This window comes from Branchiostoma floridae, chromosome 17 (genome assembly GCF_000003815.2).
Source record: "Branchiostoma floridae strain S238N-H82 chromosome 17, Bfl_VNyyK, whole genome shotgun sequence".
Classification (NCBI taxonomy): domain Eukaryota; kingdom Metazoa; phylum Chordata; class Leptocardii; order Amphioxiformes; family Branchiostomatidae; genus Branchiostoma; species Branchiostoma floridae.
This window is the reverse complement of record NC_049995.1, coordinates 149,759-163,798: the sequence shown is the minus strand read 5'-3', so window position 1 is coordinate 163,798 and position 14,040 is coordinate 149,759. Positions and strand designations below refer to the sequence as shown.

General features: G+C 42.4%; 5 protein-coding genes across 5 annotated transcripts; 4 read left to right on the top strand and 1 right to left on the bottom strand.

Moving 5' to 3' along the window:
* Window positions 1-25: 25 nt before the first annotated feature.
* LOC118404957 (late histone H2A.2.2-like) lies at window positions 26-702 on the bottom strand. Its single transcript, XM_035804362.1, has one exon. It carries the CDS (start codon window positions 554-556, stop codon window positions 182-184), a length of 375 nt encoding a protein of 124 aa, XP_035660255.1. The 5' UTR covers window positions 557-702; the 3' UTR covers window positions 26-181.
* Window positions 703-745: 43 nt separating this feature from the next.
* Window positions 746-1,212, top strand: LOC118404858 (histone H2B-like). The gene has a single exon (XM_035804238.1). It carries the CDS (start codon window positions 826-828, stop codon window positions 1,210-1,212), a length of 387 nt encoding a protein of 128 aa, XP_035660131.1. The 5' UTR covers window positions 746-825.
* Window positions 1,213-1,250: 38 nt separating this feature from the next.
* LOC118404958 (histone H4) lies at window positions 1,251-2,426 on the top strand. Its single transcript, XM_035804364.1, has one exon. The coding sequence runs from the start codon at window positions 1,311-1,313 to the stop codon at window positions 1,620-1,622; it is 312 nt and encodes a 103-aa protein (XP_035660257.1). The 5' UTR covers window positions 1,251-1,310; the 3' UTR covers window positions 1,623-2,426.
* LOC118404857 (histone H1-like) lies at window positions 2,230-2,988 on the top strand. Its single transcript, XM_035804237.1, has 3 exons — window positions 2,230-2,234; window positions 2,335-2,665; window positions 2,962-2,988. Exons 2-3 carry the CDS (start codon window positions 2,345-2,347, stop codon window positions 2,986-2,988), a joined length of 348 nt encoding a protein of 115 aa, XP_035660130.1. The 5' UTR covers window positions 2,230-2,234; window positions 2,335-2,344.
* On the top strand, window positions 2,867-3,854 carry LOC118404955 (histone H3). The gene has a single exon (XM_035804360.1). It carries the CDS (start codon window positions 3,262-3,264, stop codon window positions 3,670-3,672), a length of 411 nt encoding a protein of 136 aa, XP_035660253.1. The 5' UTR covers window positions 2,867-3,261; the 3' UTR covers window positions 3,673-3,854.
* The last annotated feature ends 10,186 nt before the right edge of the window (window positions 3,855-14,040 follow it).

Below are 14,040 nucleotides of genomic sequence, written 5' to 3'. Positions count from 1 at the left end.
AACATGCGTAAGGTTGTCAATGTGTTTGCTACCATGGAATGGTAGATGTAATGCGCGATTGACTTAGATGCAGTGTATGGTGTAGATGTAGTGTGTAGTTTTATGCGAATATGATACAGGTCTTTCGAAAGGATGTGGGTGGCCCTGAAAAGGGCCGGGGGTTTCGGTCTCCGTCTGGAATCTACTGGGCCTTGCCGGTCTTCTTGGGTAGAAGCACGGAGTGGATGTTGGGGAGAACACCGCCTTGTGCAATAGTGACGCCGGACATCAGCTTGTTCAACTCCTCGTCGTTGCGGACGGCCAGCTGAAGGTGACGGGGGATGATCCTGGTCTTCTTGTTGTCGCGGGCAGCGTTACCAGCCAGCTCGAGGATCTCGGCGGTCAGGTACTCCAGCACGGCCGCCAGGTACACCGGAGCGCCGGCACCAACGCGCTCGGAGTAGTTCCCCTTTCGCAAGAAGCGATGGACGCGGCCAACTGGGAACTGTAGACCCGCTCGGGATGAACGGCTCTTTGCCTTGGAGCGTGCCTTGCCTCCTTTACCACGTCCAGACATCTTGCAGTAGTCGATTGATTAGCGTTATACAAACGGCAAAGTGGATGGAAGAATGAATAGACAAACCACCACTGCCCCACCAATTTATACCTCGCCGCTGGATCGACAACTTACGACCGCGAACCAATAGAGAGGGGAGATAATCTCTGCAACGTCCGCACCTTCGACGAGACAATCCCGAAAAATTTGCATGCTTTCCCACATAAAAAGCCGAGACGGCACGGGTGCAGACATTCTTTGCTGTCTACTACGTCAAGAACATCATCATCATGCCACCAAGTGGGAAAGCCGTCAAGAAAGCCGGCAAGGCCAGGCCCGCCGGAGACAAGAAGCGCGGAAGGAGGAGAAAGAGAAGGGAAACCTTCGGCGTCTACATCTACAAGGTGTTGAAACAGGTGCACCCCGACACAGGCGTCTCCAGCAAGGCAATGGGCATCATGAACTCTTTCGTCAACGACATTTTTGAGCGCATCGCCGCCGAGTCGTCCCGTCTGGCTAACTACAACAAGCGCTCCACCATCAGCAGCCGAGAGATCCAAACCGCCGTGCGACTCCTGCTGCCGGGCGAGCTAGCCAAGCACGCCGTCAGCGAGGGCACCAAGGCCGTCACCATTGGCCAGGTGTGGTCGACCGGTCGCGGCCTAGACTCCTCGTAGGTCCGCAGGACCGCTATTAAACAGGATCCGGCAAGAGAACACCCATTCATTTCTTCGCTCTTATCCTAGTCGAGAAGAACATCGCACCTGCCTGTATCATGTCTGGACGTGGCAAAGGAGGCAAGGGTCTCGGAAAGGGAGGCGCCAAGCGTCACCGTAAGGTGCTTCGCGACAACATCCAGGGCATCACCAAGCCCGCCATCCGTCGTCTGGCTCGCCGAGGCGGCGTCAAGCGCATCTCCGGCCTCATCTACGAGGAGACCCGAGGTGTTCTCAAGGTCTTCCTGGAGAACGTGATCCGCGACGCAGTGACCTACACCGAGCATGCCAAGCGCAAGACCGTCACCGCCATGGACGTTGTCTACGCTCTCAAACGCCAAGGCCGCACCCTCTACGGCTTCGGTGGCTAAAAGATCCGACTGACTTATCATCGCAAGCAAACCCCGGCCCTTTTCAGGGCCACCCAAATGTCTAAGAAAGAGCTGTATTTTCTCACAACAATCTCACACACGTACACACCCAGTCGACTCTACTAAACAACGAGCATATAAGATACATTCTTTCAAAACCCAAGCAATCACACCTGTTTGTGCTCACGTACGATTGTAGTTTTCAAGAATCGTTTGCGTTTGTTTATTAGTTGTCTTGATTCTGTGTGTTTGGGTGTGATTTTGCTGGTGGAAACGTAAGAATGCGGTGTTTTCTTTTGCTGATGTTGTGGTCTTTGCTGCTTTAGTTGTAATTAGCGGGTGTTTGTAGTGTGAGGAAGGAGACATGTAGTAAAATGTGATGTGTTTTCTGTGCGCGGCGGATGGATCTTGATGTGTGTGTGTTGTATTGTTGTTGCTCCATGTGCGGGCCGGCTGGATGAGTCGTCACAGCTGTCTTGTCGTGAAAAGACAGTACTGTGCTGTACTTTGATAAACCAATCAAATTTCATTTGTCATGCCTGGTAAGGGTGGAATTCCACTGTCAATGTAGAAAAGAAACGCAAGTTCGACGGACAATAAGACGCAGACAAGGTGTGACGATTCCGGCCAGGTCCGTGCCCTTAGTACTAGTACTTCATGCCAGCTTGACAAGACATCAGACTGGTTCATTTGATTTGCGCGACTAACGCAGACAAGACAGCATGTCCGCTCCAGCATCGTCCCCGAAGAAGGCCAAGAAGCCCGCGGCGCCCAAGGCCCCTGCGGCTCACCCGCCCACCACCGTCATGGTTACGACGGCCGTGGAAGCGCTCAAGGACCGCACCGGTTCTTCCCTGACGGCTATCAAGAAGTACATCGCTGGCAACTACAAGTTCGACGTGGAGAAGAAAGCGCACTTCATAAAGCGCGCCCTGAAAAGCCTGGTGGAGAAGGGTACCCTCCTACAGGTTAAAGGGACCGGGGCGTCGGGGTCCTTCAAGATCAAAGAACTATCTCAATCACATATCCACACATGGAATAAAGTAATAAATAGTAATAAAACAACAAACTTTCTATAAGTACAGCAACACCGCCCTCCCCATCCTCAAGATGAACGATCACACACACGCTCTCTCTCTCTCTCTCACACACACACACACACACACACACACACACACACACACACACACACATACATACATACATACATACATACATACATACACGCACACAGTCTAACAAGACTTTTGTAATTTCGTTGACACAGTGAAGACAAAGTCATATTGTGTATTTATCGACAAATTTACTGAGTAAGGTGACGTCTTGTTACCTGATGTAGGCACAGATCTACACTAGTATCCGATAGCCATTCTAAAATAGCTCAATATCGAAATTGCCACATTTTCCGACGTGACACCGGTCCAAAAGGGTCAAGCTTGCTGCGAAAAATCGGATCCTGGCGCTCTAACAACTGACCAATCATAGTGCCAGATTTCGACAGACAACCAATCAGACGACAGAGCACCGGGCAATTGACATCTACGGGGCATATCATTAGCGGGTGCTATAAATTCGCTCTCCGCAGTCTGCCGACTACTCTTATTGTCGTGCACTTCGGCGTAGGCAGAGTTTATTCGATATGGCACGTACCAAGCAGACCGCCCGTAAGTCCACCGGTGGCAAGGCCCCCAGGAAGCAGTTGGCAACCAAGGCAGCTCGCAAGAGCGCCCCGGCTACCGGCGGCGTCAAGAAGCCTCACCGCTACAGGCCCGGCACCGTGGCCCTGAGAGAGATCCGTCGCTACCAGAAGTCGACGGAGCTGCTCATCCGCAAGCTGCCCTTCCAGCGCCTAGTGCGGGAGATTGCCCAAGACTTCAAGACCGACCTGCGCTTCCAGAGCTCGGCGGTCATGGCTCTGCAGGAGGCCAGCGAGGCTTACCTGGTCGGTCTCTTCGAGGACACCAACCTGTGCGCTATCCACGCCAAGCGGGTTACGATCATGCCCAAGGACATCCAACTCGCACGCCGCATCCGAGGGGAGCGTGCATAAGCTGGATCGGAACAAGAGTCAAGACAACCCCGGCCCTTTTCAGGGCCACAAAAGGAATTCACTGCTCAGAGCATAAAGGTGAGATAGACTAACAGTTCGTTACAGAGAAATGTCAAAATGCGTTGGCCCACAGCCTCACCTCACCTCACCGGTCCCATAGCCTCATCGGCCGTAGGGGCAGCAATACATACCAAAAATCATGAAAATCCGTTGTTCCCTTCTTGAGTTATCGTCTTCAGAAGTTTTTGACAAAAATGCCCCTGCTATCCCAAACTAGACGCTAGGGGGCCCACAACATTCCTGAGCACAAGAGCTATCTAACACCCAAAAATCGTGACCATAGCTTGTTCAGAACACGAGGTAGCAAACCCAGAAGTTGTGCTGCAGTACCAAGAGAAGCCGCTAGGGGGCCCAAAATCTAATCATTTCCAGCTTTCATCACACACTACCAACACACCAAGTATGAAACCAATTCACCCTGCCGTTCTTGAGTTATTTTGTTTACACACAGACACACACACAGACAGACAAACGCAGGGTAAAATATAACCTCCATGACATTTCATGGAGGTAATAAGACACTGAATCTTGTTTATATATAGGAAGAGCATACATACACAGAACATCTTGTAACAGAGGAGTGTTTATGCCATTGATACATGTATGTTATTTTGTCTCTTTGTACCCACAGGTGAACTTCTCCATGACTCAGGATAGAAAAGGAATTCACAGGCTAGCACGAACCCCGGCCACGGAAGAATTGGGGTCTGCTCCGATATCACCCAAGAAACATCGAATGCAGCATCACAGCGAAAGCAAAAAGAAACGAAACTAATGGAATAAATGAAGCAAAGGTCACACAAATGCTCATGACACAAAACATACAAATAAAGAATAAAACCCTCCAACAAAACAACACTTCTATCACACAGTAAGACTTTGAAAAAGAAAGAAAAGCATTATGCAGTCAAATTTAAAGTAGTCGGTATATCTTAAAAGTCTACCGTACCAAATGCACGGTGAATCTCATCTTTTCTTTATCATCAATGTGTTTGACATATCTGAATAACTGTATCAATTACATGTCCAAACATATCATTCTTCATTTTAAGAAGTTAGAACTTCTCCAAAAACATCGACAAACGTGACATTTTGGTCTTAAGTAACATCTAGAAAGCTCTTGAAAACCCTTAAAAAGCTGCAATATTGTATAAAAACTACGGCCTATGCTATGCCCAATGAATTAAATCACAGTTTCTCATTCTTATGTGCAAACGCCGATCCCACAAGGTGTTGCCAAAAACGAATTCCCAAGGGAATGCGTTCGTGGAAATATAGAATTCCTGGCCACTCAATCGCAGTACTATACCAACGGCTCCGCCCCTGAGGCGTCGCCAAAAATAAGTGCCTCCAGAACCCCTATCATTTGTTGTTTGAGCAAACAGACAAACAATAATCGAATAACTTCTCTCCGTGTAATATTTCCGACTTCTACTATATCTGCGCGATTCAACCTCTGCTTGGAGAGTAACTGATTTCCATATTTTCTGCTTTTGTGCAAATACTTCGACCTCATTGGTCAGAAGTAGAGACTGAAAGGCAGATTCAAAATGGCGGTGGTCCAGTAACCGGTCGATGCAAACGTGTGGTTTTGGTGAGTATTTTCGGAAATTTCTACATTGTCTGTGACTGTCATTAACGGGAAAAATACGTAACAGATGAAGGAATAGATGTCTTAAATATTTAGGAGATATCGTGTAGACTTATCCTAAAAAAAGACGCAAAACGACTGACATCGTTTCATCTGCTGTCGTCTGACAATAAGGGTGTCAGATTTGACTTGCACGGGTGTCAGATTTGGCGCCCATTTTAGGGAACTCCATTCGGTTTCACTGCCAAACAAACTGTACACTTTGCCCAAAATACGTTAAAGCAAGGGTTCATTGATCAATGAAGATTGATTTGCTCTTGTACTTGTAGTACGAGCTGAACTGTGTGCCATGTGGCTTGCTATAAAATGTCATTGTTTTGATGCATGCGCTCAGTCACTTCACATTTCTTTCATTTGATCTTCCACAAATTCAACAACTTACTATAAAGTTAACTATTCTCAGAACGGAAAGGCTGAGCTTTCTGTATGGCCGGAAAATGTGCTGCTATTCATCCATCTGTGTGGCAATATGAGCAAAGTTTTTTTTAGTGTATGGCTACTTTGTTTTGAAGCTGCCCCCCTCCCCTGTCTACCAGATCCAAAAGAGTTCGGAGACCTCATACTAGGGGGGGACATTAGTACAAACTTTTTGAAATACGCATCCTAAAATATGGAGATGATCTATCTAAACACAAAAGTCACAAAAATTAGGCAATTGTAAAACTCTAACCCCCCTGTACATACCCCCTGAAGTTTGGATACCCCCCTCGCCATGTACTTGTGTGACATTGCTATCGTCTGCAAGCACTGGCTGCATTACTTCAGTTCTTTTTGCACAATTTGGGTTATTAAATGATGCCATTACACTCCAAGATACCTTTCCATAAGGTTTTGGCTTAATATTCTTAGTTGTCATGGCAACAGGGAAGCAGGTATTGGGGCGAATTTTCATTATTTAGTCAAAAACAGGGAAGTCACGCACATAGGAACTCGCGGCATCTCACCCATAGACAATGGCGGCCATCTTGAATTCAGTCAAACCTCACGAGATCATGCGAGATCTCGCGATTTTAGCCCCGAGATTCAAGCAGATGCATGGTAGCAAGCATTACATACGCACCTGAATAAAGTTTCCTTTAGAATATGGCGGTCTTTCTGTGTAATAATACCTTTGAAAATGGTTTGTTTAATAATCTGAAATTTTTTGTCTACTTTTTTTTCCAAACAAAGATGAAAATGTTCTGACCACGGGCTGAGATCTGGCTGTATTAATATAGTTAAGTAGAATGTGTAACAATAATTGAGACATTAAATATTTTGTCAAATATATTTATTATGACATGAATAAAAACAATGTACAGACATTTAATTTGAGAGGTATGATGTAATACTTAAGGTACTAGTTTAAGTTCTACTTCATGGTGGTCCTATACATGTGATCAAAAAAATAAAAATAAAAGTCACTATAGAATAGTCTTTCTACACCAACAGTTATACAATAAAAAAAGTCAATAAAACAATTGATAATCCTGAAAAATTATCTAACAATGAGTAATAAATTGTTTTGGTTCAATTGCTAATTTGGTGGCCATTGAAATAATATTGTAATACATTTATGTACAATAACATTTTATGGTCTATTTCCCTCATCAAAGGGGAAAGGCTACATGCATCAGAGGTACACTATGTTCTTAAGTTATCTTACAAATACTACACAAATGTGGCCTATAATTCAGGATATATCAGTTGATAACATATTTTGAAACTGTTGAACTTTGTTCAGTTCAGCTACATAGTTTCCTGACTTAACAACAGAACCCTCATGCAGTGGTCTGGTAGAAGAGGATGCTACACCAGGGGTAGTACTACTACTACTACTGAAGTACTAGAGGCCAGCCAGTTCCCAGCTCCCTTCAACCATCAGCTGCTCTTGGGAGTCCTGTCAGGATGACAAAAAAGACTGATTAATATACTGCTCATAAACAGTATTCTAAAAATACATGGCAACTTCTACAATTCAAGGAAGATATTACATACTATACACATATTATGTACAATGGGATGAGGCTATATAGTCTTCAGTCTTTCTTGGAAATTAGCTGAATAACACACACAGAACCGTGAAGGAATTAAACAATTCTCTCTCTCTCTCTCTCTCTCTCTCTCTCTCTCTCTCTATATATATATATATATATTATATATATATTATTAATATTGATAATCAAACAAGTTGCAAAACTATGCAGATCTTACCTTTGTTTAAAATTACCTAAGTATACACATTCTTATATTTAGAGCATAATTATCAGCCCCGCCAGTCTCCTTTTCTCTATATACCATCTATTTATTACTTGCGGCTTTCCTGGCCAATAATTTTTTTATGTCTTCAAAGCATGCAAATCATATCCATGCACTTATTAAAGCATTCTAAGAATAATATTATAGATATACATGATCATTTCTGCTCAGTTAAAGCTTCTGTGTCTGGAAATACGCCTTACTTCGAATACTTTAGGCCATGCAATAACATGCCAGGCCCCCTGGGACAGAGAGTTCAGGCACACTTTTCATGCCAAAAATTCATGCATATTCCTCGCGAATAAAAATTTGCGGCCGCGTATATCAAAAATTCCTATGTAATAACACGCCATGACATGTCTGGAACCCACAAAAAAATCCGCTAGTTCCAGAAAAAATTATGCAGTTAATTACAGACTAATTACTCTTAGACATCATTAAGATCATTAGTCATCACCTCATGGCCTTGTAAAATTTTCAAAAATTCATATCTCACCCGAAATTCGTCCTAGAAACCTCCGTTTTTTTTCATTCGGTAGGACGTCTTCTCCATTATTGAAAAAACAGCCAGTGCGCATGTCTAAAGCCCACTCTCTTTCCCAGATCAGTCTGCAAGCTAGGCAAGGCATTAGTTCTACCGACCCTGGGGTCGAGATTTTCCCAGGTCACGTGGTACGATAATGAGCCAAGCTTTGCTCAGATCATCATCATCATATCCAAGATGGCGGCACCGGTTGTTCTATAGCAGGTTTCTATGTGTCACGGTAGGGCAGTAATTCGGCAAGTGCTGAGAATAAGAAAGAGTAACGTTACCCAAATCAACTACAGAGTATCTTTATCTTCACAAGAATACTGGTAAAATTTTCAGAAACTCGATGCCAAGGAATTGGGCAACTTCAAAAAGAAACATTGTTTCATGGTTACAAAAACACAGTTTTTTTGCCAAGCTTAAAACCAGTGTTTTTGTATATGTGTCGTGAAGTATGGACAGAAAAGCAACAGTTGACTGTTCTCTCTACTACTAACCTCTCTTGTACAATGTACATACTATATCCAAGGCTCGAAATACTTTTTCTGCATACCTGCACTGGTGCAGGTAACATTGAAAATAGCCTGCACCAGACAAATTTTACCTGTACCACTCTGAATTTTTGAAGTATAGTTCATACTAAAATTGTTCAGGAACCATTGCTATTTTTTCTTTTCTACAGAATATTACTTAATATAGGTGGTAGTGGTAACATTCAATGCAGCTAATATCAATCCACGTACACCTACATCATATGACGTTTATGTATAAAAACCTAGTATTTGGGACCAGTGAAGGTTAGGTTCAGGTAGACATAAAAAAAGTACCTGCACAGCTCCAATTTTACCTGCACTAACCTGTATATGCCCCTTACATGGACCAGTGCAGGTTAGGTGCAGGTAGACACCAGAAATACCTACACAGCTTCAATTTTACCTGCACTAACCTGCATATACCCATTACATGGACCAGTGCAGGTTAGGTGCAGGTAGACACCAGAAATACCTACACAGCTTCAATTTTACCTGCACTAACCTGCATATACCCATTACATGGACCAGTGCAGGTTAGGTGCAGGTAGACACCAGAAATACCTACACAGCTTCAATTTAACTGCACTAACCTGTATATACCCAGTACATGGACCAGTGCAGGTTAGGTACAGGAAGATACCAGAAATACCTACACAGCTCCAATTTTACCTGTACTAACCTGCATAAGCAGGTAGTATTTTGAGCCCTGATATCTCTCATTGTAAGCAAGATGCCTGCGATACTGAATGTCAACAATGCTTTATTGGTACATCTATTTACAACAGAATCAAAAGAACCATAGTCAAATTTACACTCATTGATGGTGTCAATGGCGTGTAACATTGCTCAAGTACAATATGATATTTTAGGTTGACCACAGATGGAGTTTTTGTGGTTATCTGTAGTGACAGGGTTGTGTTCTTGAGTTGGGCCAGCTTTAAACTTACATATCAACTTCTGCTGCTGATGTGAAAGATCCATCTTGGGTTTTCAGGGTTTGTACTAGTAAGTATTTGTCTCTCTTCCAATCAACAGCAATGGTTGCAATCTCTTTCTCATGGAGTCCTTGCTTCTTAAGCTCTTCTTCATTTCTCTTCCAAGCTATCAGAATGTCTGGTATCCTGCCTCCTTTCCTGCCTTCTCTACTGTACTGTCTAAACGATCCGGGTTCTTTTCTCTTTTTCAGTACCCTTGTAACTTCAGATTGGTAATTACATGGTTACCACTTGGACTACAGACTTTTTCTTTCCTTGTCTGTTGGAACATCTCCTTAGAGATAAACCCGAAGGCTGCATCCTTTACCTGCAGGAACAGTGCTCGAAATACCCACTTGCACACTTGAAAATGCATTACGGTTTGAGCAACGTAAGTCGTAATTTTAAATTTAGGTAGCGCAGTGCGCAACCTGAAATTTTTCAGTTGGAACACAACTTTCCCCCACCTACATTCTTAAGTATTTATTTCTTGATAGAAAACATAAGTTACACGTAACTACAGGGGTGCCTAATAGGGGTGGGTAAACAGTACAGAAAATTCAGGTTCATGCAGGTCTGGTTCAGGTCCAGAGGTTCGGACCTGAACCTGGACCTGATTGAGTATGTGAAAACTTGTGATACTCAAAACAATGGTCCATTTCGCTACAAAGAAATCTGTTTTGCAGAGTATTTGAGGCATTTTAAAATCCTACAAGGCTAACTGCCTCTGTGCGATTGAGTGTAAAAATTGGTAGAAATGACTACAGACTATACTATAATATACCTTTAGCCCGTTTCGTCCAATTTTGAGTTTGGATCAGTCCATTTTTGCCATGGGGGTGATTTGGAATAGTCCATATTTGCATGGGAATTGCATTTGGAGGTTCAGATATCCACAATGATCTCTCCTGAAGTCAAATATTCTGCCAAGGATGCCAAAGTACAATTTCTAAGGCATTAAGCGTGTTTGGTAGTATAGCGTTATACTAGTTCAGTACATTGTCAACTTAAAAACTTCAGGGGGCATGTACAGGGGGGTTAGCAATCAAATATTTTCAAAATTTTTACATTTTCATATTCAGATGGACCGTCTCCATATTTCTAGGGGCGTATTTCTTAAAAAACTGCATTTTTGCAAAATAGTCATACCTCCTGAAACTATTTAGACCTTTTTTTTAGATGTTGTGTCTTTAACATTTACAAACTTCATGCATGGTGACATTCACATTTAACTAATTTACATATACATCACACATCATGCATTTATATATATATATTTTTGCATCAAGTACTTGTTTGCAGGTCTTATTATTATGTTTATCTTCATGGAAGGTAAACATACTGTTTTTGCTCTGTTTCCTCTTCTACAAACGAATAAGGCCAATGACCTGGACCAGATGACTGCCACTATGGTCACCAAAGAAGCAGACACCCTGTGCTGTTCGGTTACATACTGGTAAAGTAGCAAATGGCTTTAAGTTTTATATAGCTTAGCACAGAGCTGAAGTTTAGGGGTCAGGTCACTAAACATAAATGTGTTGGAGTAAGAATAAACATAACTGTAGTCACTGTTAGGCCAAGTGGATCTGTGAAGGTAGACATTATATATTTGCTTGCAAATGTCGTCTTTCTAGTTTTTATAACTTTCTGTTTTGTTGCACCTGCCTTAGAATAGATACATAGTTACATATTTTGAAGTCTTGTAATTGGAAAACACTGAAATTATAGAGTTTCCTACTAGTAGTTGATGATGCAAATTTCCATAATTCTTGTGCTTTGGAAGAAGTTACATCAGTTTTGGCCTCTTAGTGTCTAGTTTTAGAATTGCAAGGGGCAATTTTTGTCAAGAACTTGCGAGGAGTATAACTCAAGAAAGGGATAATGTCTTGTCATAATTTTTGTTGTGTAAGTAGCTTAGACAAAGATGTACACAGTGAAATAGAAATTATGGAAAATAGAGGGAAATTAAATTAATTTAAAGTGTAATTAATGAGGATATTGTGTGATGCCATTGTGTCTCATTATATTAGTTTGACTCTGAGGCATTGCTAACGTAGTACAAATTTTGAATTGTGCAGCTGAAGGCCACAGGGCACCAGGGAAGTATCAATTGTTAGTACCCTGGTCATACGTATGTGCCAGCTCAGAGTTGTGATTGGGTCAGCTCAGATAGAGGAGGTAATCTCCAAGAAGATGTGAGGTAGTCTCCAAGCAGATGTGAGCAGGTAATCTCCAAGCAGATGTTAGGAGGTAATGTGCACATAACGTCCGACCAGATGTTAGGAGGTAATCTCAAGCAGATGTTTGGAGGTTATGTGCACGTAACTTCTGAGCAGATGTAAGGAGGTAATTTCCAAGCAGATGTTAGGATGTAATGTGCACATACCGTCTGAGCAGATGTTAGGAGGTAATCTCCAAGCAGATGTTTGGAGGTTATGTGCACATAACTTCTGAGCAGATGTGAGGAGGTAATGTTCAAACAGATGTTAGGAGGTAATCTTCAAGCAGATGTTAAGAGGTAATGTCCACATAATGTCCGAGCATATGTTAGGAGGTAATGTCCAAACAGATGTTAGGAGGTAATCTTCAAGCAGATGTTAAGAGGTAATGTCCACATAATGTCCAAGCAGATGTTAGGAGGTAATGTCCAAACAGATGTTAGGAGGTTATTTCCAAGCAGATGTTTGGAGGTAATGTGCACATAATGTCCGAGCAGATGTTAGGAGGTAATGTCCAAACAGATGCTAGGAGGTTATTTCCAAGCAGATGTTAGGAGGTAATGTGCACATAATGTCCGAGCAGATGTTAGGAGGTAATGTCCAAACAGATGCTAGGAGGTTATTTCCAAGCAGATGTTTGGAGGTAATGTGCACATAACTTCTGAGCAGATGTGAGGAGGTAATTTCCAAGCAGATGTTAAGAGGTAATGTGCACATAACATCCAAGCAGATGTTAGGAAGTAATGTCCAAACAGATGTTAGGAGGTAATGTGCACATAACGTCCAAGCAGATGTTAGGAGGTAATGTCCAAACAGATGTTAGGAGGTAATCTCCAAGCAGATGAGTTGCTGGAGGGATTGTGATAGTTTTTGGTAGGTGGGTGTTTGATTTGGGTTGCCTGTTTGTTGAACTTGGTGGTGAAACAACATGTTTTGTCTTGTATCTTGGGACCTGGACTTTCTGGGATGTTGATTTTAATATTATCCATGTCACACCCCAAAACCCAGCCATCACAACCCCCCCCCCCCCCACTCCCTTCAAACACTCTGGATATTTCATGTATATATATTATATGAACTTTTGGGGGGTTTTGTCTTCACACCTATATATAAATCAAGGTCCTTTTGATGGATTGGTCTGACATTTGGCAAACACCTCAGTCACATCTATAGCAAACTATAAGACAAGTATACTTCATGGAGGATTGTGTGCTACAGACTCTTGTTGTGTATAGAAGAACATGTTTTTCTTGTTTGTATTCCTTGTCGGTTGTTAGGAGCACAAAAACTGAAACTTTTTATGTGTTGTTGTAATGTATTTGCTTGGTATGTTGTTTGTTACAGACATAGAGGGTGAGACTGCAGGTGGAAATTAAAAAGCCAGTCCTAAGTCCTTTTAAGCTCCTCAAGATGCTGGGACAGGGCATCCCTGTTGTAAGGTCAGTAACCCACAAGCAAATCATATGAGACAAGCATTCCTTAATTCAGCAAGTCTATAATTTGGTACCTCAAATATGCCATATACTTAACAAATGTTATACATGCAAATTTTTGTTTCCTTCAGTTAAAAGAAACAGCTTTCATAAAGGACCTACTTTATCACATATCCTGAATTTGAACTCTCCAAAAAATGATAATGAAATTAAAGGGCTTTGAGGCACCAATACTCAGGATACATTTTTCACGCGGTAGCTTTTGTTATATAATCGATGTAATAATTCCAGAAATCGCCCATGTATTCCCTGTATTATGGAACAGGCAATGTGGTTTTAAGGATTGGTGATTAGCGTATCTCCAAGCAGATATGGGGGTTATTCGCAGTAGAGAAATTCCTGAACAGATGTTCGGCTCTGGCTTCCTGGCACATTGCATGGGTCAGTACTAGTGTTATGATAAACAATACTTGTCCTGGTAAGCTACCAGTAATATAAGGGCTTCATTTTCTTTCCTGTTTGTCATTATGTGTCTGTCTGGGACTGTCCATATCATCTGCATAATATATATCATAGCAACTGATGCAAGGAAATCCATAAAAATGTCACAGAGTATGTGACTAAATTACTGTCACTTGTTTTTGTTTGTAGTTTTAAAAAAAGTCCTGTCGGCAAAATTCAATGTTAACATTCTGTCATAAATGATGCAACTATGGACATTTGCATACCCT

Excerpts from the sequence above, each read along its gene's own strand:
- LOC118404858 (XM_035804238.1), top strand. The coding sequence starts at position 826 with ATGCCACCAAGTGGGAAAGCCGTCAAGAAAGCCGGCAAGGCCAGGCCC.
- LOC118404957 (XM_035804362.1), bottom strand. The coding sequence starts at position 556 with ATGTCTGGACGTGGTAAAGGAGGCAAGGCACGCTCCAAGGCAAAGAGC.
- LOC118404857 (XM_035804237.1), top strand. The coding sequence starts at position 2,345 with ATGTCCGCTCCAGCATCGTCCCCGAAGAAGGCCAAGAAGCCCGCGGCG. Across the intron at positions 2,666-2,961 it reads ATATCCACACATGGAATAAA|GCACAGATCTACACTAGTAT; the intron begins GTAATAAATAGT and ends TACCTGATGTAG.
- LOC118404958 (XM_035804364.1), top strand. The coding sequence starts at position 1,311 with ATGTCTGGACGTGGCAAAGGAGGCAAGGGTCTCGGAAAGGGAGGCGCC.
- LOC118404955 (XM_035804360.1), top strand. The coding sequence starts at position 3,262 with ATGGCACGTACCAAGCAGACCGCCCGTAAGTCCACCGGTGGCAAGGCC.